We start from the raw sequence: 23153 nt of genomic DNA on the forward strand, positions 1-23153 counted from the left end.
GAGAATGTCAGGAGGACAACGATGAAGAAATGCAAAGGGGAAGAGAGAAAAGGTTGGACAAAGGAGAGCAACATGAAGTTTCCAGCTGTTATGCCAGACCAAATCTTCTAATCTTCTCCAATTTGACTGTCACTACTTCTCCACAAGTGTCTAAATTCACCTTTTAAAAAATATAATAAATCAGAAAGCCATTATTAGGAAGACAACACTCTAAATCAAACAAGGGAAAATGCAATCTTGCCTCCATTTCCCCTGTAATCCCAGACCACAAGGCCTGCCTTCCGTTATTATCTCTCTAGCTGCATGAAATTGTCCCGATGCAGACACATTTTAGTTATTGTCAAGGTAGCTGAAATATAGTTCACGGGGGCCCTCGTGTCTCCATAAAAAAGCAGTCATTGCCAGAAGGTAAAAAACAGCCTTAACCCAGGAGCATCTCTTAACAGTAAAGCCCATGATGTCAGTCACCTGCTCAGCTTTAATCTACTCTTGAACGTACATCTCTGCAACTTTTTCGTCCAGACATTATTCTGTCTGCTGAAGATTGAATACCACCTCTTATTTCTCTCTATGATATTTGTTAAGCCTCAAGAAAAAAAAAAAATAGTTATGATGAGCCCCAGTGCTTCACTGCTGCAAAGCTCATTTACATCAGTCTTACTACAGTTATTCCTCAGGTGTTAAAGCTTGGTGGAAACAGAACAGATACAGTACCAAAAGTGTAACTGACAGTCTGTCATATTGACCGGTGTGCTTTTTGATTCAGCTCTATAAATATTTACTCGGTACAATCCTTTAGAAGAGTAACTCAGAATGTAGTTCAAGTTCAAACCCCCGTTTCATTACAATGCTAAAAGAATATTCCCTGTACGCCACACATCAAAGCAGGAAGTACAGGTAAATATTAAGCTTGGCCACAGTACTGGGAAGCAATCAGGAACATGCTCTGTGCAGACACAACAGCACAACAGCGCTGGGCACTCAGCTGCTATTCCCTCAAAGTCGAAGGCTGGATTCCCTCGTGAAGCTTCCTTCACGAGCAGCACTCCGTACCACAAATTGATCAGCACTCCTGAGCCTCATGGCAGAAATACAAAACAACTCAGCTTGATTTATGTAAAGCTAAAAAGGGAATTAGAGACCTCTTCTCTCATTCCCCCAGACCTCTACGGCATTCCTTCAGTTTCCAGTCAATTCGGCTAGTTTTATACAGTGTTGGAGGTGAAGTTCCTTAAAGCCAGAAATAAAGCCAACTCACCACAGGAGCTACAAACAAACTGAGCTCTTCCCATTGCTGGGGGCCTAAAAGATTTGTTCTTTCTGTTGCTCCATTTCCTATAAGCCTTAACCTTGCTCCCAGCTTCTACACACCGAGTTACCGAGGAGTGGGGCTGAAGCAAGTCGTGCATTTCGCAGCACTCAAGCACTGGATGGAGCTGACTCCCACCCTTACGGGAGGAAGTCAAGACCCAGAAGCTCATGTGCCTCACTACAACGTGCAGGCAGAACTGAACACAAACCAATCAACACAGCACAGAAAACATCTGACCACATTCTCAGAGCAGACTTTCATCCTACATGTTTTACAGAGACTTCTTTGGCGAACAAATCACTCCCTACAGCAAGACGATTAAACTACCTCAGACTGGAGGCTCCACAGGCCTTGAGGTCTCTTCAACCCCTTGCACTGCTTTTGACACAGTAGAATATGATATAATTTAGTTAAATAACATTCGACACAGGACTTCTAATTTATCTGTCAGACCACAATAAATAAAACACAGACATCCTATGCTGTGATATGAGTGAAATATGTTTTTCAAAACTAATTTTCAAAGGGAAAAAGGAATTTCAGAAGGAAAATGCCAATCATGAAGCTGCTAAGCATTTTCTGAATAACTCAGGGAAACTATTACTCATGCTCAATAAAGAAATAAATAAATCACTAGACAAGTTCTTTTTACTTGTATTTCTCTTGCACAGTAATGAATACCATTGTCATCAACAACACTTGAAAAAGCCTGTGCTAAAAATCATGAGCTACTATCAGCCAAAATCAAGTTAAGGACTATTTCAGGAAGTTAAACAACCCAAACCTTAGTTATCATTGAAACTGTGGTAAATTTGCCTCAGAGCTGTAAAGGTGGCCTCTGCAGTAGGGTAAGAACACACCTGTGAAATCTCAGGAATGCGGATCTAAATCTGGCAGAAAATCCGGCTAAAGAAGTGGAATACAAACAAAAATTGGATGCTTAAAATATAGAAAAAAACATCTCCTCGTGTTATTTTTACAAATCCAGAACTACATGTATAGCATACAACCATCCTGTGCTCACGCACCACAGCAACCTGCCATTATTTTGACAGCACAGTTTAATCTGTATTGAAATTACAACAGCTGAGATGAGAACTAATTCAGAAATAGTTAACAGAGGATAAAATGAATGAGTTAATGGAGAATATCTGTTCTCTAAGAGCCTAACACCATGCATAAAAGATGATTGGACCCTGAGGGAGTCAGATATACACACACTGACCATGATATGATTCACTGAATAGTAAAACATTACTTAGCCACTATCTGCTATAATCTACATAACTGGCTGCCTAATTATAAGTATTTTGATTTTCTTACTATTAACCTCATTCATGCCTGTTTAATTCGAGAAAGAAGTAGAAACATGAATATATACACGCATGGCAACTTGTAAATAAAACTTCATTGAACAATGCAGAATTTGCTTTACCAGCAAACTTTACCAATAGTATTTTTTGCCTATTTTATTACTTGCCTAGTGAGTTCCTCCCAATTCTATTAAACAAACTTTTGATTTAACTTTATCCTCAAATGCAAGTTTTATGAATATAAACTCTATTTAATAATTCAAGTGTTTCCATGAATACAAAAAAACTTTCAAGAATAACACTTGCACAGCAGGGATAAACCTTTTCTTTGGCATCTCATATCCAAGGCTTCACTGTACTAAAGCCTTCACTTTTCCTTTTGCAAAGGCTAAATAATTCAAGTATACTAACTTGAAAACTGTTTCCTTTCCCAGATTAAGTTGTTAAATATCGAAACAGATGTCAGTCCTTTTAGCTCAATCTATTTGGATAAGATTTTCCTTTTAGAAAAAACAACTTGAGGAGTAAGTGCTGCTAAAGCCCATCCCTTTAGTTACTCCTACCTCAATAATATACAACACCACATTCTTGTAGAAGCAGTATAGTATGCACTTGGTAACTCGATTGTAACTCCAAGCTCCATGGACCAGCAACAGCTTCTCCAAGTAGGAAAACTGAAAGAAAGAAAACAAGTTTTTATATATACGAAGACAGTTTGAAAGAAAAGTTTAGAGTAACCTCTCCACCAAAATGTTCAGATCAGCTATGAAAGCAGTTCAAGCGCATTATTTCAATATTTTAGCAAAATGCTAGTGCTGACAAATAATATTTACAGAAAGTCTTTTTTAGAGCAAAACCTTAGAAATGTTCAAAGTGGTCTTCACTGGCTTTAAACAGCAAGAAGTCTTCAATTAGTATTAATATCCTAATAGTAAAATCAGGCAAGGTTAACATAATATAGCCATGTAAATTAAATACAAGTCTAAACTCTTAATTTCCTGGTCAAAGTTTACTGTATGAGGGCTTACAACATTCAGGACTTGAATTTCCTTCCTCTGTGTTACATTAATGGTCTCAAATTAGAACTGCCTTGAGCTGAAATACAACGTGCACAGGAAAACAAGTGCAAAATAGATGTATGCAATCTCTTATGGAGAACAAACACTTAAGTTATTGACCCACTAAATGTATTCAATCACATTATAGAAAGCACCTAAAATGCTTTACAAAGAAGTAGCATATGCCCAAAAGGACAAGTAAATGTACCTAGTGGCTGTAAAAACAGATACTTTGTAATGTTAGTCTTAACCACAGATACAGCTTAATTCAGCTTCTTCAGAATTCAGCAATTTTGAAAACTGATTTAATTTTTTGGTTGGTTGGTGGGTTTTCTTTTTTTTTTTTTCCTCTCAGAAGCAGTCTCACAATGTAACCTAGGAAATACATAATTTTCTAGTCTTGGCTTCATCAGGAAAACTTTTTATGGCTTGCAGCATTCTTCTTCTGTACAGAGGGCTCAAACCAGGGACTACATTCACCATTCAGCATGTATGTACCTGAAGGGTTCTTATACACTAATGTGAGACCATTATTTGCTTGGCTTCTTTTTCCATGAGGGGACTAAAAATTGACTTCTTAAATGTAGATTATAGCTCAGTTATTTTAACCAAAACCTACTTGAAACTTTCAAAGCTACAGTAATGAATTAGGACTGTCATGAGAGAGCTCTGCTCCCATGATTTCCAGCACTGAAGTCACTGAACCACAAATCCTGCAAGAACAGCCTTTCTTAAATGCATCAGCAACTCCGATTTGTTAGGATATGCTAGCAAGAAAGAGGGAGAGAAAATAAAAGTGAACCAAACCTCACAGTTCAGCTTCAGTCCAGCTTGAATCAGGACTGAAAGCAGGGCTCTCACGAGGGAGTAGTTAACCTCCTAGCTACCTACTGCCTCAGTTAATATGCACCACTATTGACCTTTACACGAAATTCACTAACAAAACACGTCAGTAGTGATAGGAACCTTCCCACTACAGCCTGACAAGTCACCCCAAACACCTGTAGAGAACATACGCACCCTTAAAATTCCCTAAAAATTCTCTGCTGAGTCTAAATAGTGACTGTCTTGGATATGGTTCTCTTTGCTGTTCAAGGCCAGAAGAGAAATGTTAGCATTAGCTCTGTAGTGTGTACAAGTATATTCATGAAAATGAAAGCACTACGGAGCACAGCATGTTAGTAACCTAAATAACGTAGCTCTAAGCCTGTATACACTGTGAAGAATCCTGCTAGGAGGTAGCAAGAAATTAAATTTGTTTTGATGCTGATGATTGAAACTGTGCAAATGCACAGCTACTGGCATACTCGAGCGATTGTGGGGACAGGGTTCTACTAAGACACTGCACTTGTTTGGGCACTGCTGCATTTCTGGATTTTTAAAACAGAAGAAAACTCGAATATTTATCTAAGAAACAACTGTTCCCTAGTTAACGCTCTCTAGACAGCAGACGCTCTCTGGATTAAGATGATAAAGCTTTTTACTGGAGAAAAAGTGATTCTGTTCAATTCTACTACTGTCTCTCTGAGCAGTTAGGTCATTTGATTTGGGAATTCTCTAAATATGGATCACTGGTGCAATATCAGTTCAAGGGAAAAGGATGATTCAAACAGATGCTCCTTGCACCTGTGGAAGCTATTTGGAGCAGAGTCAGACGCAAGTTGCCTTTTTATTTTTGTTTGGTTTATGCTTCAATTCCCCCTGGAATCCTGAATGAGTCTATATGGAGACTTTCTCTTCCATAAGTGCCTACTTCTGGCACTACTGTATTTGAAATATCATTTGAACATGAGATGCTACAGTGTAGTGGTCGTTTTAAATTACTCAATAAGAACATACTTTGCCTTCAAGGCATGCACACACAGTAACAATTCAGAGGGAGTTGTATGTCTTCGTTGAAAGAAATATACCCCGTGGAGATCAAGTTTTTCTTTTGAACACTTCCTTGAAACATTCCCTTACAGTACTAGTCCTTTTTATAAGAGGGATTCTTTTATATCTTTTCTAACTAGCGGAAACCTTTTCCGAATCATTAAAAAAAGATACAGTTTCATAGTGGTTTACTAATTTTTGAAAGTTTAAATTCTGTACTAGTGCAACCAGCTTCTATTTCAGATTGAACTAAGACAGTTCATTGCTATTGTTAGTAACTCCCAGATCAGGATATAAACAAAGAACAATTTCCCACATGCTAACATTAAGCCCAAATACACGTTTTGTTCTTGTTTTGTTTGGTTAGTTTTTGTTTTGCTTTCATTTTGGTAATTCAGAGGTAATACATGAATACAAAGGGACTTGAGATTTAATGTTACTCCAACTAATGAAGTAATTAAGAGTGTAGGACATGCTTTTTGTCTCTCTGCAGACAAAATTCTCACTGCTTATGCTTACTTATTAAAACGGAAGTAAGAAATTATCTGAGGAAGTAAAAGTAAAGAGCACTCAATTAAGTTCTACAGCAGAAACAATGTATAGTCTACAGAAGTTAAAAAGGACAAAATGATTGTGAGATACCAAAGACTATGGCAGTTCCAACAATGCTGCATATTTGGAATAAACTGTTCATGACAGAATGAGCCCTTGATGAAACAGCCTAAAATTTTCAAGGTGAGTTTGGTGGAAGGTCTTAGTTATTCAAGCCTGGAATCCAATGTGCTTCATCTGACTGCAGAACGCAATACAGCAGCAATGCAAGACTGACACTTTGCTTCACAGCAGGGTTGACACATCAACAGTTCTGTCTAAATAATAAAATTATCCACACATTTTGAAAACCTCATCTTCTACTGAAATTAGAAGAAGGTATCATTTCATATCAATTGGTAAAACAAATCTGCCTACGCCCTGGCAGAAGGGAACATTAGCTGATGCTCACATATCGCTGAAGAGACAGTGGATCGTCTCTGCTTTCTATCAGCTCCCATCTGTTCTTGCCCTGTGATCATTCTCAAACACGTGGCATAGGGAACCTTAGCTACAAACAGCATTCAGAAGATGTCTGGCAACCGAAGTATCTCCTTCCTTTCTTATGCTTTGCTTAAAGTCTTTATTCTACACCTTGGTCACTTAACTGAAAATAAAAAGGCTTGTCTTTAGGTCTCCTCTTTTACTCTCCTCTTTAGTTTGAGTAATCAGTGCAGAATTTTTTAAGATAGTTTGGGAGCACTCTCCAAAATAATGCGCCTAAAATTAAAATATTGCCCAACTCCTCAGGACTGTGAACAATTTTTGGACACATCATGGGGGTGGGGGAAATACAAAAAGGAAAACACAACCTCTAAATAAGAATTTCCAAACAAACTCTTAACACACCTGTTTGGAACGCCTATTCATGGTCAGGAAAAAGAACAAGGGAGATACAGTTACACTTAAAAGCACCTCAACATAAGCATGACAAAGTGCTTCTCCTCAATTATTGAACAGCCAAGCCACTGCACAGCTGGCAGGAACAAACTGAAGCTTTGAGGGTGGGCAGAGCTTTGTCACAAAGAATACAGAAGTCAGAACAATGGATCCCAAAAACGCATCCCAGGTATCTGGTTTAGATCCTGCCATGAAAAGAAAATGAGCAGAGATTCTCCTAGCATCAAGCACTACATGGGATGTCTGACAACACAGTATGGCAGTTGTACTTTTTTTGCCTCTGACCTGTGCAATAGCATAATCCGAGCAATTGGTTGCCTGCATGCCCTCGTTGCCACTGATCCCGACACCGACATGAGCTGTCTGGATCATTCCCACATCGTTGGCACCATCCCCAATGGCAAGTGTTATGGCATTCACGTGTTTCTTTACCATGTCTACTATTTCAGACTTCTGTAGAGGAGATACTCTGAAAAGGAAAGAAAAATGTGTCAGTTTCTCACATGCTGAGTTATGTGCCTTTTCCAAAAGGACAGCTGTCATCTACATTTAGAAATAATCAAAGGGCAGTTGCTGGAAATTTTTTTTTTATTCAACAGCTAAGCTTCAGAACCTGTGCCAAACCATTTCAGAAAGAGAAAGCATCTTTAAAAATAATTTTGCATTTGCATAAAAGATGAGGATGTTATGATTAAAAAAGACCAAGCAGACATGAAAGCCTTTCAAGCTTTTCTTCTGTCCCTCAGCCCCACCTGATACACTTTGGTGTACACCAGCAGTATTACACTGGGAACACTGGAGAAGGGAGTTTCATCTTCAGCTACCATGTTTAATGATTAATAGTGCAGGCTTCCCTACCTGCTGCCAACACCGCATCTCCATCCAGAAGGACGAAAACCACGAATATTCAGAGAACAAATCAATCTGAAGCATTTTCAGTTGCTGGGCAAACATGCTGCAGGCTTACCTTGTTCCCTCTTTCAGCTCATTTCCCCTCATGCAAACCCTTTTTTTCACCCTTTTCACTCAGTTTAGATCAGACAGAGTAAGGCCTTCTTCCATATGTCCCATACGTCCTGTGTGCTGGTGCAACCCAGGCTTACTCAAACCCAATTCCAAACCAAAAGACTGACCCCAAAACACCTGAATACTCTCGTAAGATTTTTTTGGTAGTTACTTAAACCTGATCCTTTTCTCATTTTGTATCAGTTTCAGTTTAATAAAAATTCATGGAATTCAATTTAGTTAAACTAACGTAAACCAGGGAGAAGTGGAAAAATACATAGGACTACATTACTAAATTGGAAGAGACACCCAAAATGCTTTTTTCATGACAAGGGGGATCGTGTTACCAAATCATATGAGGTATTCTGGAAATACCTACATGTAAATTAAATATTTCCATTCTAAGCCCATCTGTACAAACAACTTTAATTCCTTTCCCCTTCAGGTTTAGTTAAAGTTTCAAATTATTTTATATTCCCTTAAATAAAGCTTTAGAGAAACCTTCTCCATATCAAATCAGGCATATAACACTCAACAAAAAGAATATAATTGATACCTAAAAGCTTTACTGCGAAAATGGGGGGAGAAGGGGGAGCTTGGGGAATGGGGGAGAAAGAAGCTTTTTACAGGGCTTTTTTTCCCTTTTTTTCTTCCAGGGTTTAGATCCTGTGGGAGCAACTTGTACAGCCTTTTAATATGCCTGGCTGGATTACTGCTGATCTAAAAAAGCAACGTCCCCTCCGTATTGTTTTGTCCTGAGCACCTCTTAAGGTGAGGCTCGATACGCAATCAAGATGGGGGAGTTTCTAAGAAAAAAATTATTGTACTCACAATTCACACGTGCATTAAAACACCTGAAAAGTCTAGCAGCTGTCCTGTTCCTTAAAGCTGAAAAGGGAAAAAGTGGAGTGGGCCATAAAATTTCCTTAATACCGTTGGATAGATCTATTAAGCACTCAGCTGCCTGGCAGCAAAACCAGCACTTGGCACTGTCAGGGCCCAGTCATGACCCCCCCCACAAAACCCCAAAACTCCAACCAACCTACAGAGCATGAAGTGTGTCGGTTTGTAATTACAAGGCAGATCTGAATGCCCTCTGCACCAGTCTTTTAACTTCTCGCGTATATACATGCACACACACACCCTCCCAATCCTCATGTCATAAAACAGCAAAGCAGGGAGTCAGCCAGGACTTCAAACCATGAAATGAGTGCTCCAGAGGGATAGGATTCACGAGCGTGCATTGGTGTTTTGGCCCTGAGTTACCAGCCCCAGGGGCACCGCTGGTGCAGGGCCTTGGCAGCCCCCGCGGGTCGTTACTTCACCGCGGCTGAGCGCCGGGCCTAGCTGCTGGCTTCCTCCTCCAAGACAAAGATCTCTCCAAAGGCCCCTTGGCTTTCATTTAGTTTTCCGTTGTATGGCAATAGAAATAGCTAAGAAATATCCTGATTTTAAATACGCTTCAATCAGCAAGGGAATGGTTAAAAATATATGTATATATTGTGAGCAGTATCTGTGGTTTTGTAACTGAACTAGCAGCTTGTCTACAGGCACTTCGGACATAACCAGGATGGGGCAGAGAGGCTTGGGCTCGTGCTCATGCAGCTGGGCTATGTCATGGAGCCTGCATTCACCCCGTGCCTGCAGTGTATGGGGGGGGCTTTGGATGTTAAATGGACCTGGCCATTAGAGGCTGGTGAAGGGCCTGGAGCACAAGGCCTGTGAGGAGCGGCTGAGGGAGCTGGGGGTGTTTGGTCTGGGGAAGAGGAGGCTCAGGGGAGACCTCATTGCTCTCTGCAACTGCCTGAAAGGAAGGGGTGGGGAGCTGGGGGTCGGCCTCTGCTCACAGGTAACCAGTGATAGGACCAGAGGGAATGGCCTCAAGCTGTGCCAGGGGAGGCTCAGGTTGGCAATGAGGAGACATTTCTGCTCAGAAAGAGCAGTCAGGCACTGGGACGGGTTGCCCAGGGAGGTGGTGGAGTCACCGTCCCTGGGGGCGTTCAAGGAGAGGTTGGACGTGGTGCTTGGGGACATGGCTCAGTGGGTGACAGTGGTGGGAGGGGATGGTTGGACCAGGTGATCTTGGAGGGCTTTTCCAACCTTAGTGATTCTGTAATTAGTGACCCAGTAGTTGTCAAACCAATTGAACACCCACATACAAGTTTATGAACCATCACTGAATGTACACAGGGTATGCTTTTACCATCTAGACCTGATGAAGTTAAACGTACCCACAGTCAGGTAACACCCACAAGTAAAGACTAACATCTTCATATGCCTAATAAAAAATGACTAAAAGAGCTACAGTGAAAACTAGATATACGCTTGAAGCCCCCAAAAAATCTCTTTGCATTTGATATAAAATGAAACCTAAGAGAAGATTTCTACGAGAAGATTTCAGCACAAGGAGTTCCTTGATTATAATTACTTATTCTAAATTAAAGTTTGATAATAACCACCCTCTTTGCCCTGCCCCCCCTGCCACAGCCCCCTTCCATCAAGTCCATCCCCAAAGCGCCGGGAACACATTTTGCTGCACACAGCATTATGGCTACAAAAGCTGCAAATTGAGAGGGCTCCTGATTTCCTGAGGGGTTTCACACCCCTCCCACCTCCCTCTCAGCCTCCAAACCTCTTCTGTACTCCTTGTAATCTATTTGGTCCCACCACGCTGCGTGAGGCGACATTAATCCCCTCAGCACGATGATCAGAGCTGCGCTTCGCTTCCCCCCGGTCGATGGGCTGTCTACACGAGGAAGGGGAAGATTAGAGCACAGGACACTATTAACCCGAAGCTTCCCCCAGGTGATAGCTCGGGAGGGGAGGAGGAACAGCCAGGTTTACAAAGATTCCTGGACAAATGAGTAAGTTCAAAGTAAAAAGCACTGGGAAAGATCCAGCTACTTTGGAGAAAAATTTTGCAGTGCCACGCAGCTGTGGGTAATTCTCATTTGGGTGGAACATCCCCAGCTTTCAGTGCAGAGCTTACTGCAGCAGTATCAGGATGTAATATTGCCTGGATATACACCCAAATAAGAATTAAGATGTGAGCAGAACATCAGCTGCATCAAAATCTTCTGCTTACTCAGGCGCTAATTAAGTGGTCAGCCAGCAGCTTCCTAGGGCAAAATTTTAAAGGGTTCACTGGAAAAGTTTACACACAAGTTATTTTTATTGTCTCTACCCTCAAGTATCTTTAACAACAGAAATGATTGACATAGCCTAGGCCATTTCTCTCTTCTAAGCATATTCCTGGGAGGGAAAAAACAGGTCAGAGCTCAGATCCCATCACAGTGACAGGATCAAGTCCTGAGATTCCTGCTCAAACCACTTCCAGCAAATCTGCACGTAAGCTCTTTAGGCTGCAGGGAGCTGCGATCACAACTGAGCCTTTAGAAAGTTTTTAGTATACAATGTTTGGCTGTACAATATAAAGTGTTCACCAGAGGTGAAAGGGTGCACGAAGTCAGGTGTAAGCCACACAGGTCTGCTGTGTGCCCACCTCTGGGATCCCCTTTCCAGCAGCCTCGCTCTTGAGAGGGTAACATGGCAGGTTCTCAGGCTCAAAGCTGTCTTTTTTGGGTATCTTTAATGGATTAATGCAGAAAGCAGTCTCCTGAATGAAAGGACTGGTGCCTTGATGCCATGTTACCTCCCCATAATGGGATGGGTGGAGGCAACAGAGGGCACAAAGCCCCATGAATTGGGAAAAAACCTAGGAGAGAAACACATCCCAGAGCCAGAGAGCTTCAGAAAGACATGGACCTAATTATCCTCACATCTCTTAAACCTCTAACCAAACTGGAAAGAGATACATGTAAGTAGTTTTCAGGCAATGGGCTTCGATATTTTTACTCTCAGTAAATGCTTTTGTTCAGGTCCCTCTACTACTTAAAGGCAGCTCATGAGAAAGCAGCACCGTGCACTGCATGGAGCAGGGATGCAGCTGGTGCCCACAGAGCACTGCTAAGTGCCTTCTGCAGATCACCTCCTGACAGGTTTAAACCTTCAGTTTCTTCCTGAGGCTGGGTAGGCACATCCACGAGTAAGCTTTTTACATGATACACCTTGCCTTTTTAAAAAAAAAATGTTCTACTCAACATTTTGCTGGAAGATTTGCTCAGGTTTGCTTTATTTCTTGAAGAGACTTGAAGCACAGGTGAAGGATTTTCCAGTTCTATTTTTTTCACTAGGAGTATCTGTGAGACAACCAAAGCAATTCAAGAATTCCTAACAGTTCTGTCATCTTTCATTGAAAGATGACATCAAAAATGAAGTGGTGATATCTTAAAAATATTTATCTTAAAAACATTTTACTTAGAAGCCCATTTTGGTAACAATATTTTTAAAAACTTGATCGTTTCCAAACCACAGATGGAAAATAAACGTAGTCTCAATATTAATCAAGGCTATCAACTGTATATACAAAATGTTATTAATAAAGAAGAGGGTTAAATAATTCATAAGAGATGAGCTTATAATCAGACCGTGTTACAAGACCATCTGCCCACCTGAGCAAGGCACAGCTCGGTTCTGGTTCTCACTCTCCTTTGCTCCCTCTACACCTTTTTCTTTCCCCTCTTCCCACTCCCCCTTAAATCAAAGGGCCTGGAGCCTATTGCAAACTGCATACATCTCCCACCCCTAATGCGATGAAAGGTACACTTTTAAGGCATTCTTACTCAAACTGCTAATGTTAATTTGTGAAAAAAAAGAGGAAAGCACTGAAGGAAGCTGTTTCAAGTATTACCTCCTGCTTCCATGCTGTAACAGGGATTAAGCACAGACATTAATGTCTTTAACATGAAACATTAATTTGATATTCTGCTTCCTTGAAATGCCTCGTTAATGCAACACAAGAGGCTCTCAGGAGCCTACCTTTATTGCAGCGAACATGATTTTACCCTGTCCTATCGTAAAATGCACCAGTACTTCAAAATGCTCAGTGACCTCATCTTCAGGGAAGGCAGAGATGGGACGCAGCCCAGAAAAAGCTGAGAGCTATCAATAATATTGACATTTAAGTACATGTGCTGATCCTCAGAAAGAGGAGCAAGGTAAATTAAAGCACCACTAAGAGCAGCATTCAGAAAGCAAGGAATGTTACCGGGACGTCATACTTAGCGGCTTTTAATTAGCCTTTGATTTCTTCTGACACACACTGAGGTGTGCAGACCTCAGCCAGGTGTCATCCAAGCGAGGGCCGGTCTTGAATCACATCCACAAGGCTCTGAGACATCTTGCACAGACTTGAAGCAGTGATGAAGAAAAGCACGCACACGTCGTGTTGACTCAAAATGTGCCTTCCACCGACTGCTTTTCATTTACCAAGCACTTCAAAATCTACTTCGCCTGCTGACATCCAGGTTTCCCAGGGACTGGCTCTGGTGTAGTACTTACAGCTCTGGAGACAGCACTCAGTGAGCTGATGGATAGCCTGATGTTCATAAAAAGCACCAAAGGAATTCATCTGCCTAGGTGTAAGTGCCTCCAGAGGAGACATCTCTATCTGCTGCTCATGGCACACTCCTTTTAGAGTCAGTGGAGAAAAATAGGCACGTGTGGAGTGCAATCCATCTGGCCTGCTTTAGATGTGTACTTTAAGGGCACAGTTCATTTTCTCTTACAAGTTGCCCTTTCTCTCTCCACCCAGGTAAAGGGGCTGAAGCTGACTAGATCACGCTAAAATGCCTGCTACAGGCAGGATGAAACCCACCTTACACTACTGCAGTGCTAAATTCTCCCCAGGTGCAAGAGCTTTTCCCCTCTTGAACGCTTGTTTGGCAGGATTGAACACCCACTTGGTCCCTCCACAGGCACCTGGCATTGAACAAATTGATCTATGGTGCCCTCCTTCCCTTCTCTCGCAATTCCCACTTCCTCACTTTAATTCCTGCTCTTGCCAATTCTTTCCCACGGTATTTTCCTGGCTCAAGCTCTTTTGAAGAAACAGCTGAATGTGTTATCAAACCTCTACCAGCTTTTGTAAAAACCTCCACAGCTTCACCCCTCTTTGTCATTTCAGCTGCGACTGCATTTCTCCACACCCTGCTCATTTTTCCTGAGCATCATCCAAACTGCCTTCACTGATCAGACTGATTTCAAGACTATTTGCAAACATTAAAAAAGTTCTATATTATATTTTACTTACCAGGAGTCTCTTTTCACCTTGTTTTAACTGTAAAAAAGTCTTCCTTCAGTTCTTTAGCCTCACTGACGTGCTAGTTGCATACTTGACTTTCTGAACAAGTATTAACTCCAAATTTCAGGCTATCCAGAACAGTTTTTTAATGCTTTTAATGCTTAGAATAACTCTATATACCACAACACACACTTACACCTCTGCATACAAGCTTATAGAACACTTTGCAATTCTTTTTAGCTTACCAGGTACCAAATAGTTCCTTCTGCTTCACTTTAGGAATAATAGAAATGTCTTCTGAACATAAAGCTGTCTTGATAATTATAAAACCACTGAATCACGCAGAGTCTTCTGAAGAGGAAGGCTCAAACCCATTTATTACCTTTTTATCACAAAACCAGAGATGTTTGCTCTCAATATATACATTCCCTTTTCAGTATCACTGGAGAATTCCTCGCTTGCATTCCATTATCTCTGCAATTCATTTGTCACTCGCAGTTGCCACTGAAGTGATCTCCACAGGGCAAGGCCTATGAAATAATCTCCTTATAAGCTGGATTCAGTGTATTTAGCAGTGTGATATAATGCACGGTGCCCGAGTGAACGCAGGGTTAAGTTTCAAGTCAGCATCTTTGTGCTCTTTGATATCGCTCCTGCCTGTTTCAGCCTCGCTTGCCGTTCCCCCAGCCTGCTTTATGGGACAAAGATAAAACATGAAAAACCTACTTTGGAAAACGAAGCGTTTGGAAAGTGATGAGTTGGCATAAACACGGCGTTGAACAGGAAACTCTTTTGCATTTTTAACTATAATGGTCGCTAGTGGCAAAAGCTATAATAGGTTTTTTAAGTGAAACTAATGTATCAAATTAATTTTGAGCTTCCCTCACCCCAAGCTGATTAAGGCACTTTCATTTCCATGCTAATCAGGCTGAGCAGTTCATATGCAGGAGAGAAATCTCTCCTTTCCTAATGACAGAGCAAAAACATTTCATTCTGAAGCATACAGATGAGCGCTTTCATAACCTCCAGCACACGCACGGGGAGAGCGCACGCGTTTCACCCAGCACGGCTGCTCACAGAGGTTTGAAACACTTGGTGACATTAAGTGACAATGGAGACCATGGCCACTAATGAGCACTTCAGCCCATTGGGAGGGATTGTGCCCTGCGGTGAAGCCAGCCTAGATGGGGAGAGCCACGCTGGGCACCTGCCTCGAGGACCAGGAGCCCTGTTAGCCCCGACCATTGCCGCTGCACACCGCGGCCTCTTCCAGTACCAACCTTACACCTGGGAAATGAACCCCTAACACTGCTGCGGGAGGAAGATGAAGTGCAACATAGCTATTAGATTTCATATCTCTTTCTGACAGCTTCATTTTTTCCTTCTGATTTCTAGTACTGCAGCATGGCTCATTTTCCTCCCCCTCCGAAAAAAAGTCTCCTGGAATTTAAAACAATAACACATAAAAACGATCAACTTGCATCTACGCACTGCTTTTCAAAGACACGGGATCTCTGAATGAGTGCTCCTGGAAGAGGCTGTCCTGGAAGTCTCAAGCAGGTTGCCTTACCCAGCAATCATCATGAGAGGGCTGTAGCGTAACAGAATATCGTGCAGAGGGGTCACTAACCACAGTGCAAACACCACCCATTTAAGGAAAGGGAGACTTCCAATTTCAGAATTACCAGTACACCTCAGAGGTCAGAATGCTGCTGTACCTGTGAAAAAAGATGAGGGTACCTCCTGCCCCCAATTCCTTTCACGACAACACCAAGGTATTTCCCACCCTTCACTCAGTCAAGCCCCTATTTAACAAGAATAAAAGTAAAGTTCGAAGCTTGGAGTCAAGTCCCTAAACCTTTAAACATTAGAAAAGAGGTGATTTTCTGGGTTTTATAGCTTTCAACAGCTAGGGAAGTTGAGCACCAGTGTGCACACCAAGATTAAAAAAAAATCATGCCACTTTTAGACGGAAAAGATAGTGACACCTGGAAGTCTGACTGCAACCAGCTCCCTCTTATTTCTCCGTCTTGGTGAACTATTAAATCTGCACTCTGTTCAGAGGCAGGTTAAGTATTAACTTTGAGAAAACTATTCAAAGCATGCTTACTATGTGTGAGGGTGTTCAAACACTGGAATAGGCTTCCCAGTGAGGTGGGTGATGCCCCGTGCCTGCCTGTGCTCAACAGGGATTTGGACAGTGCCCTGAAGAACATGCTTCAATTTTTTGTGAGCCTTGCAGTTGTTGTGCAGTTGGACTTGATCTTTGAGGTCCCTTCCACATGAATTATTCTTTACTATTCCAGAATGAAGTAGGGAAGGTAAAGAGAAAAAAGAACTAATATTCCAGAGCAAAGTCAGATTACCATGAAGCATTAGAATATATTACATAGGGTAGAAAAGTTCTTTTGTTGTGCTCAGTCATTAACTACAGAAGTTTACACGACTGAATTTACACCAAGGAAGTTTAGTGATGGCATCTCTGCCCATGGCCGGTCACTAATGCTGCCACATTTCTGGGAGCCACGTGCCCCATGAACACAGTTTTGATGCATGACTGTCCCAGCAAGGACAAAGCGCCCTGTGCAGAGGCACCTCTGTGCCAGGGATGGATGCTACCATCTGGGAACTCTCTCAGGATGCTGGGGCAATGCTCCTCCAGGAACTCTGAATCCATCACCTCCAGCTTGCCACAATTCTCTCTTACTCAGTGATGAAGTTTTTCCTTCATTCATGCCTGCTTTCTCACAAAACTGACCATCTTTACATGTTTCCAACATATTCACATCTCAGGGAACATTTCAGAAATCAGGTTTAAGATGCAGAATCACTGTTGTTTGTGAACCAGACAGCAATGAACAGCAGCTACTTACGTAGCAGCAAAACAGAAGAGACAGCAGGGTGAACACAGCACGCACTGGTCCCCTACACCCCTCATTTTGAAGCTCCTTTCAAGCCTGAGGACTCTGCTGCAGAGCAGAGTGCATGGAACTGATACCCCACACCATGGGCATCACACGGGGCACCAGCACACAACCTGCTTTAACACAAAGGTAAAAGCCTAGCAAGCCTCCCCTGCCTCTGTTTTTTCCAGACTTGCACTGACTTCTGGATTATGCTTGTGGAATTATGCTGCTTTTTAAAGATTCAAGCTGGCCACCTCGCCATTATTAAAAGAAATCTTCAGGGATTTTTGAGAAAAATGTATCAAAGAAACTGCTGTTCTCATTTCCTGAATGTGTCTCAAATCTCAGAGCTGATTTTCGTTTGTACATATGATTTTTAGTTTTAGTCTCATCCGTGTTTCTGACCTACCAGTACAGACAGAGCTCCAGCAGCACAGAACAGTCAAGAAAGCGCAAGTATTTTGATTAAAAAACCCAAATTAGGCCAACAATTTTGCTTCTTAAGTTAGACTGCAGTGAAGTATGGAGCTAGGAGCCAGGTCTTCAAGATGTCAAACCTTTGCACCTTTATAAAAAGGCCACGAAATGCTGCAGTTAGTGCTAAGTAATAGATGCCAGGATACATTGTCCCTTCCACCACCCCTTTTACTTAAGGAAGAATAAAACCAGATTCCCGAACAGACATCACGAGGAGTTTTAGAGCAGGACAGAGAGGGTAGATGCATTAAAAGAAGTTAACCTGCTGAAAGCAGGCAGCGGGATATTGCCTGAAGGAGCTTCCTTCCTGGAGTTAAGGAATCAGCTTTGACAACTTTCAGCTGACATGATAATGAGCCCTTTTCTGTTACCTTGTGCTCTTCTGAGGGGAAACACTGGGCAGCTGAGAGGCAGCACAAAGAACCAGCCCATTACCAGGAGCAGAGGACAGGAGGTTTCCTGCACATTCCTTTTCATACCAGATTGGTCAGGAATAAAAGAGGATGGTGTCCTCTCACTGCTACAGAGATTTTAAGCACTGGACTGCTTCAGACCATTAGTGCCACGGTAACACTGAACTGGAGAAAGTCCAGCTTATTAGAGAAGTGAAGCATCAGACAGAGCTACCTTATTATTGCTAAGGTAAAACACGCGTAGCCTGGGCTACTACTGAGAGAGGTAAGCGAGCCAGACCATATGAAACAGCTCCTTGAAAAGTTCCCTGGGAAAACTTGGCGGGGAAGAACTGCGAGGAGTTGAACTGTATTCACAGCTACTCTGCACAACTGAAGCAAGATTAAAGGTAGAAAACCTATGAGAAAAAGAAATGACTTCCCAGTGCTGAAAATATTCACGGCCTTTAATAGGAAGCAGGAAAGGTGCTCTTGTGAATGAGACAGAATACTCTGCACATACACCAGAATGTGTCTGTACGGGTAAGCAGATGCCTTCTTTTTGTAAACCCAGCCACAAAAATTAAGTCAGCTCACAGTGCTTTCTGATTAAGAAAGTCTTTAGTAGAGCCTATGCTCATCTGATGATAACAACATGGATTCTGTAGCAGCATGCACTTTTTTTTTTTTAAGTTACATGCTGAGACTTGGACTTTACTCAGTTCATGTAAATCTGTCTACTGTATGTCAGATTGAGTTCACATATTTAACACTGACAAAATTCAAAACAACAACTCCTTTTCTAAACAGAACACAGTGAGAAAAACTCCACAGCCATCAGACCATCAGTGATCGAGGTAAAAGGCGAGCTCATTAAATACGACCGCTTCTGTACTCCTGGCAACTGGAAAGCTCTTGAGATAAGTTGCAGAAGCTGAACACAGAGCTGGTAATGTGCAAAGCTCTCATGTCTGAAAGATTCAGCAGATGTACAGCACTTTCTCTGAGCTCCTGCTAAGTCTGCAACTTAAGACTACAATGCAGGTTAGAAGGCACACTAAAACACAGACTGTATTTTAGACTGTGCCAAAAAGAGCCAAAGGAAGGGAGGAGGAGAAGAGGAGATATGCAGCAATAGGCAAGAAACTGATTACAAGCTTCCAAAAATCAGAGGTGCTGATTATTTTCGTGACAATCGAGTACGAGAATCACAGGGTCTACGTGGTGCAGACTGTAGGCTAACCACAGACAAAGGCAGCTGTCTTGCTGGGCTGCCAACACGCATCTTCGGGGCCCTAAATTTTCCTTGCAGTAAATTTTGAAAGGCAACTTCACCTTCTCTACATCCATACAGTTCTCTCCATCCCTGCCACAGCGTTTCACTTTCTCCTAGCAGGGTCAGAGTAGCATTGCTCGACGTTTGCTGGCAGTGATGTGCAAGGCAGAGTCAAGGGTTTCCACTGCAAAATTCCAGGAGGGCTCAGCAACTTCGAACATGAAAGTATCAAAACACTCAGTTCATGAAGATAGAAAGATATTACATGAACAGCTCTCCCATGGGTATAAGGGGAAAACATCAAGATTACAGTCTACAAATAGCCTTACAGTCACTCTTGATCATGACTAAAAAATCAAAGCTAACACTTAAGATTAAAAAAAACTTTAAAAACAGATTGAATGCCAAAAAAAGTAAATTACTACATCTTAGACGTAAAAGAAAAAATTAAAAAAACTACACGGAACAAAAAATCTGCTTAGTCTCTAAATGCATTTGGCTCTAATTGTACTGTAGATTCCTTCTTGTTTAATTTTTTAGGAATACAGCTTTTTGTTCTCATTTACACTTCTCATCCCCAGCACAAACAACCCGAACACAAGCCAACATGCTGGAACAGGGCAAAGCAATTAGCGCAAGTGAGAATCCAACTGCTTAAATGTTTTTGAGACACAGTGAATACATTATTTTTCATATAAAATATAATTCACTTGAGTAAGGTCAAGCTTACAGCGTCCAGCTGGTAATAGTTAGAGAAGCCTGAGGGTCCATTCTGCTCAACACCATCAGCGACCCAGATGGTGACAAAAAGGGTGCCCTCAGCAAGTCTGCAGATGACATTTGGGGCCTGGATGATGAGGAATCACGGCTTTGATTCACAGGGACCTTGAGAAAACTGGGGCCAAACCTCACGAAGCTCACATGGAGAAAGGCAAAGTCCACATCTGGGACAGAAGAACCCCATGCACTGGTGCAGGATGGGAAGATCGAGTAGCAGACTTGCTGGAAGGGACCTCGGGGTTATGGCAGGCAGCAGCTACAATGAGACAAAAGTGCACTTTTACCATGATTAATTCTGGGTACTGAGTACATTAGGAGTGTGACCAGGACACAGAAGGAAGTTACTACCATTCTCTCCTCAACACAGCTGAGGCAACATCCGGAAGACGCCCAGGTTTGGACCCTCAAGTTGCAAAGGGATGCTGAGAAACTGGAAAGAGTCCAGCAGAGAGTTACAAAGATCGTCAGGGGTCTAAAACGCATGACCTGTAAGCAGTTGTGGCACTTGAGCTCGTGCAGCCTGGTGAAGAGGCCAACGGGTAGAGAACAACTGCTCCAAGTGGAGTCACTCAACCTCATCCTGTCAAACAATGTAACAAGGGGCAACAGCCACAACGTAACAAGGGGCAACAGCCACAGATCACAAGTTGGGAGGTTGAGGTTGGATGTCAGGGATGTTTTCATGAAGGTATTGAGCAACAGAACAGATTTGGCAGAGAGACTGTGCCATCTCTGCTCCTAAGAGATTTTCGTGGTTCATCTGAAGAAAGTCGTGGCTGGCAGGACCTACTGGGGACGGCAATCCTGCCTTGAGCAAGAGGCTGACCAGGCCTCCAGAGGGCCCTTCCATCTAAACTGTTTTATCACTGAAGTCTCAATTTAATGACAATGCTGTGATTTCACTGAATCCCAGAATTGTAGGGGTTGGAAGGGACCTCAAGACATCATCAGGCCCAACCCCCCTGCCAAAGCAGGTTCCCTAGAGCTACCAGAGCTACCTGACTCCTAAAGAAGTGATACGGTCCCTAAAGCAAGTTCCCACCTGGTTCTGCCACACATGATGAGGCCTGAATTTCCTACAGGTACGTTTAGTCCACGTGCTGCATTGCCATGAAGCAGGTCTCAGTGAGAGACGGTGTAACCAGGAGCTGCAGCAGGGGAAAGGCAGCGTGGAGCCTCAGCATCTTCCCCTGCATGCAGTTAGCATCCTGAGCTATCGAAGCTTGTTCTCCAGGTAAACAATCTTCTCCCTCTGGCCTTGCCTTTCCTTCTCCATCAGCACTTCAGACTTCACATTGTCACACCGTCCCCTTTCTTCTGGCTGAATAAATCCACTGGTGTTGAAATTTACATAACTTTGTGCCTCTTTTCCTTAACTTTGGATTTCGGTACTTTAACAGTAGATATACATCAGATGGTAACGTGCATTAGACTTGGCAACTTTAAATAAGTTAATGTTGCTTTGGGATAGGCACTATAAAATTTCTTAATTATTTTTTACTCCACAGACTCTTCAGAAAAAAAAAAAAAAAACAAAACACATCTGGTATAAAAGCCAACCCATTGAAAGAAATAAACACGATCTCTTGGGAAAGCTAGACAGCCAGAAATTGCTCTGAGCCAGCGAGTAGCTGTTCCACATGGTAAAGATTCCTTCCAAAAGGGTCAGCTAACAAAAAGTTTGATTTTCATTTTGTCTTAAATAATCATTTTTCTCATTAGTGCATAATGCCTGATCATATCCCTGCTTTCAGAGAAGGTCGGATCGTGTGGTAACAGACATTTCCAGTTTCTTTCCCTCACCTTTACTGGAGAAAAAGAAAACTGAGGACTAGATCTAATTCTCCTAATTAAAGAGAACTGATCAGGAATAAACAGTAGAACAGTTTCAGGAAACTGCTCATTAGTCTCGTTCCTATGTAACAGCTGCTGCGAAGCTTTGGCATATATATTAGCATTTAGGAAGATTCCAGCTGTCACACCTATTTGTCTTTCAGTGTGAAAAAGAGATTTGACCGAAGAGCTGGAATATAGGTCGTCATACAAACAAAACCCCTTTCTGTTGCACTGTGCCATAAACATCACGGACAACATTACAATTTCCCAGCCTTTTATATCTGAGCCACATCTCAATTCCTGTCTCTTCCCATGTTTGAGTACATATCTACGGCATCTATAAAACGTTATAAATAAGACCACTATTAGGAAAGCCACAGATGCATTTTAGGTGGCTCTCTACTCCATTTAATAGCTAATTACTATGTGCCCAATCTCAAGTTTACTGAAATCAGAAATTCTTCCACTGATATTAATGTTGCTTGAATGAGGTCCAGATGATCAGTCAGACATTTGGAGAATCCAGGTCTGCAAAGAAGTCCATCTTAAGAGAAGTTTCCAAGGGAAGTCAGATCCAAGTGTCCTGCAGCAATTCTGAGTATTTAGCTTTAGCAACTGTCACTGCCTTCCTATTTCAGCACACGCAGAGAAAGAAATCAGCTCAGTCATGCTCGCTCATCAATGAACAGAGCAAACCATCCCAAGTGCCACTGAGCATCCTCTCTCCATTTGTAGCATTTGCCTCATTGCTAGAGATAAAGGAATTAAAATTAAGAAAGAAAAAAAAAAAAAGTGGAAGAGGGAGAACCTTTCACAAGTGTGTAATTTGAACTGGAATAATTGCTAGTCCAAGTAGGCTCATTTTCAAATATACGTGGGTCAGAAATAACAGCACACCTCAAAGCAGCTGTGGTCATACTGTTTACTCTCCTTTTTGACTTAAAAGCCTTTTCCTCTGTCAACAGTTCTTAATGCAGAACCATCTAAATGTATGCTAATGCCCAACACAGCAATAACTTCCTTTGATTGATTCAACAGTACTGAAGGCAAAAAAAGGAAAAAAAGATCAAACCAAGTATTATACAAACAACCAATGTCTTCAATATGGTACATGTCAGCATGAAAGCTGAAAGGAGTCGAACAAGCCAGCTAGTAATGTCTTACATGGTTCTGAAAGTGGCAGTGTTCTTAAGTGCTTGCAGATAAAAGTGTTTTCCTTCAGTTGTGACATCAATTTATAGAGCTCTGTAATATAATGAAAGTGCTTTGATTTAACATGATTTATGAAGGAAA

General features: G+C 42.0%; 1 protein-coding gene across 8 annotated transcripts in view; it reads right to left on the reverse strand.

Moving 5' to 3' along the window:
• ATP8A2 (ATPase phospholipid transporting 8A2) overlaps positions 1-23153 on the reverse strand; it is a 309878-nt gene that overhangs the window by 136662 nt on the left and 150063 nt on the right. For all 8 annotated transcript variants that reach the window (XM_068671922.1, XM_068671930.1, XM_068671958.1 and 5 more), the window contains 2 exons: positions 7332-7515; positions 3189-3299 (listed from right to left, as the gene is read on the reverse strand). In XM_068671922.1, the coding sequence (XP_068528023.1) occupies positions 3189-3299; positions 7332-7515 (295 nt within the window). The remainder of the gene's footprint in view (positions 1-3188; positions 3300-7331; positions 7516-23153) is intronic.

The sequence above is a fragment of the Anas acuta genome, chromosome 1, assembly GCF_963932015.1.
Source record: "Anas acuta chromosome 1, bAnaAcu1.1, whole genome shotgun sequence".
Taxonomy (NCBI): Eukaryota; Metazoa; Chordata; class Aves; order Anseriformes; family Anatidae; genus Anas; species Anas acuta.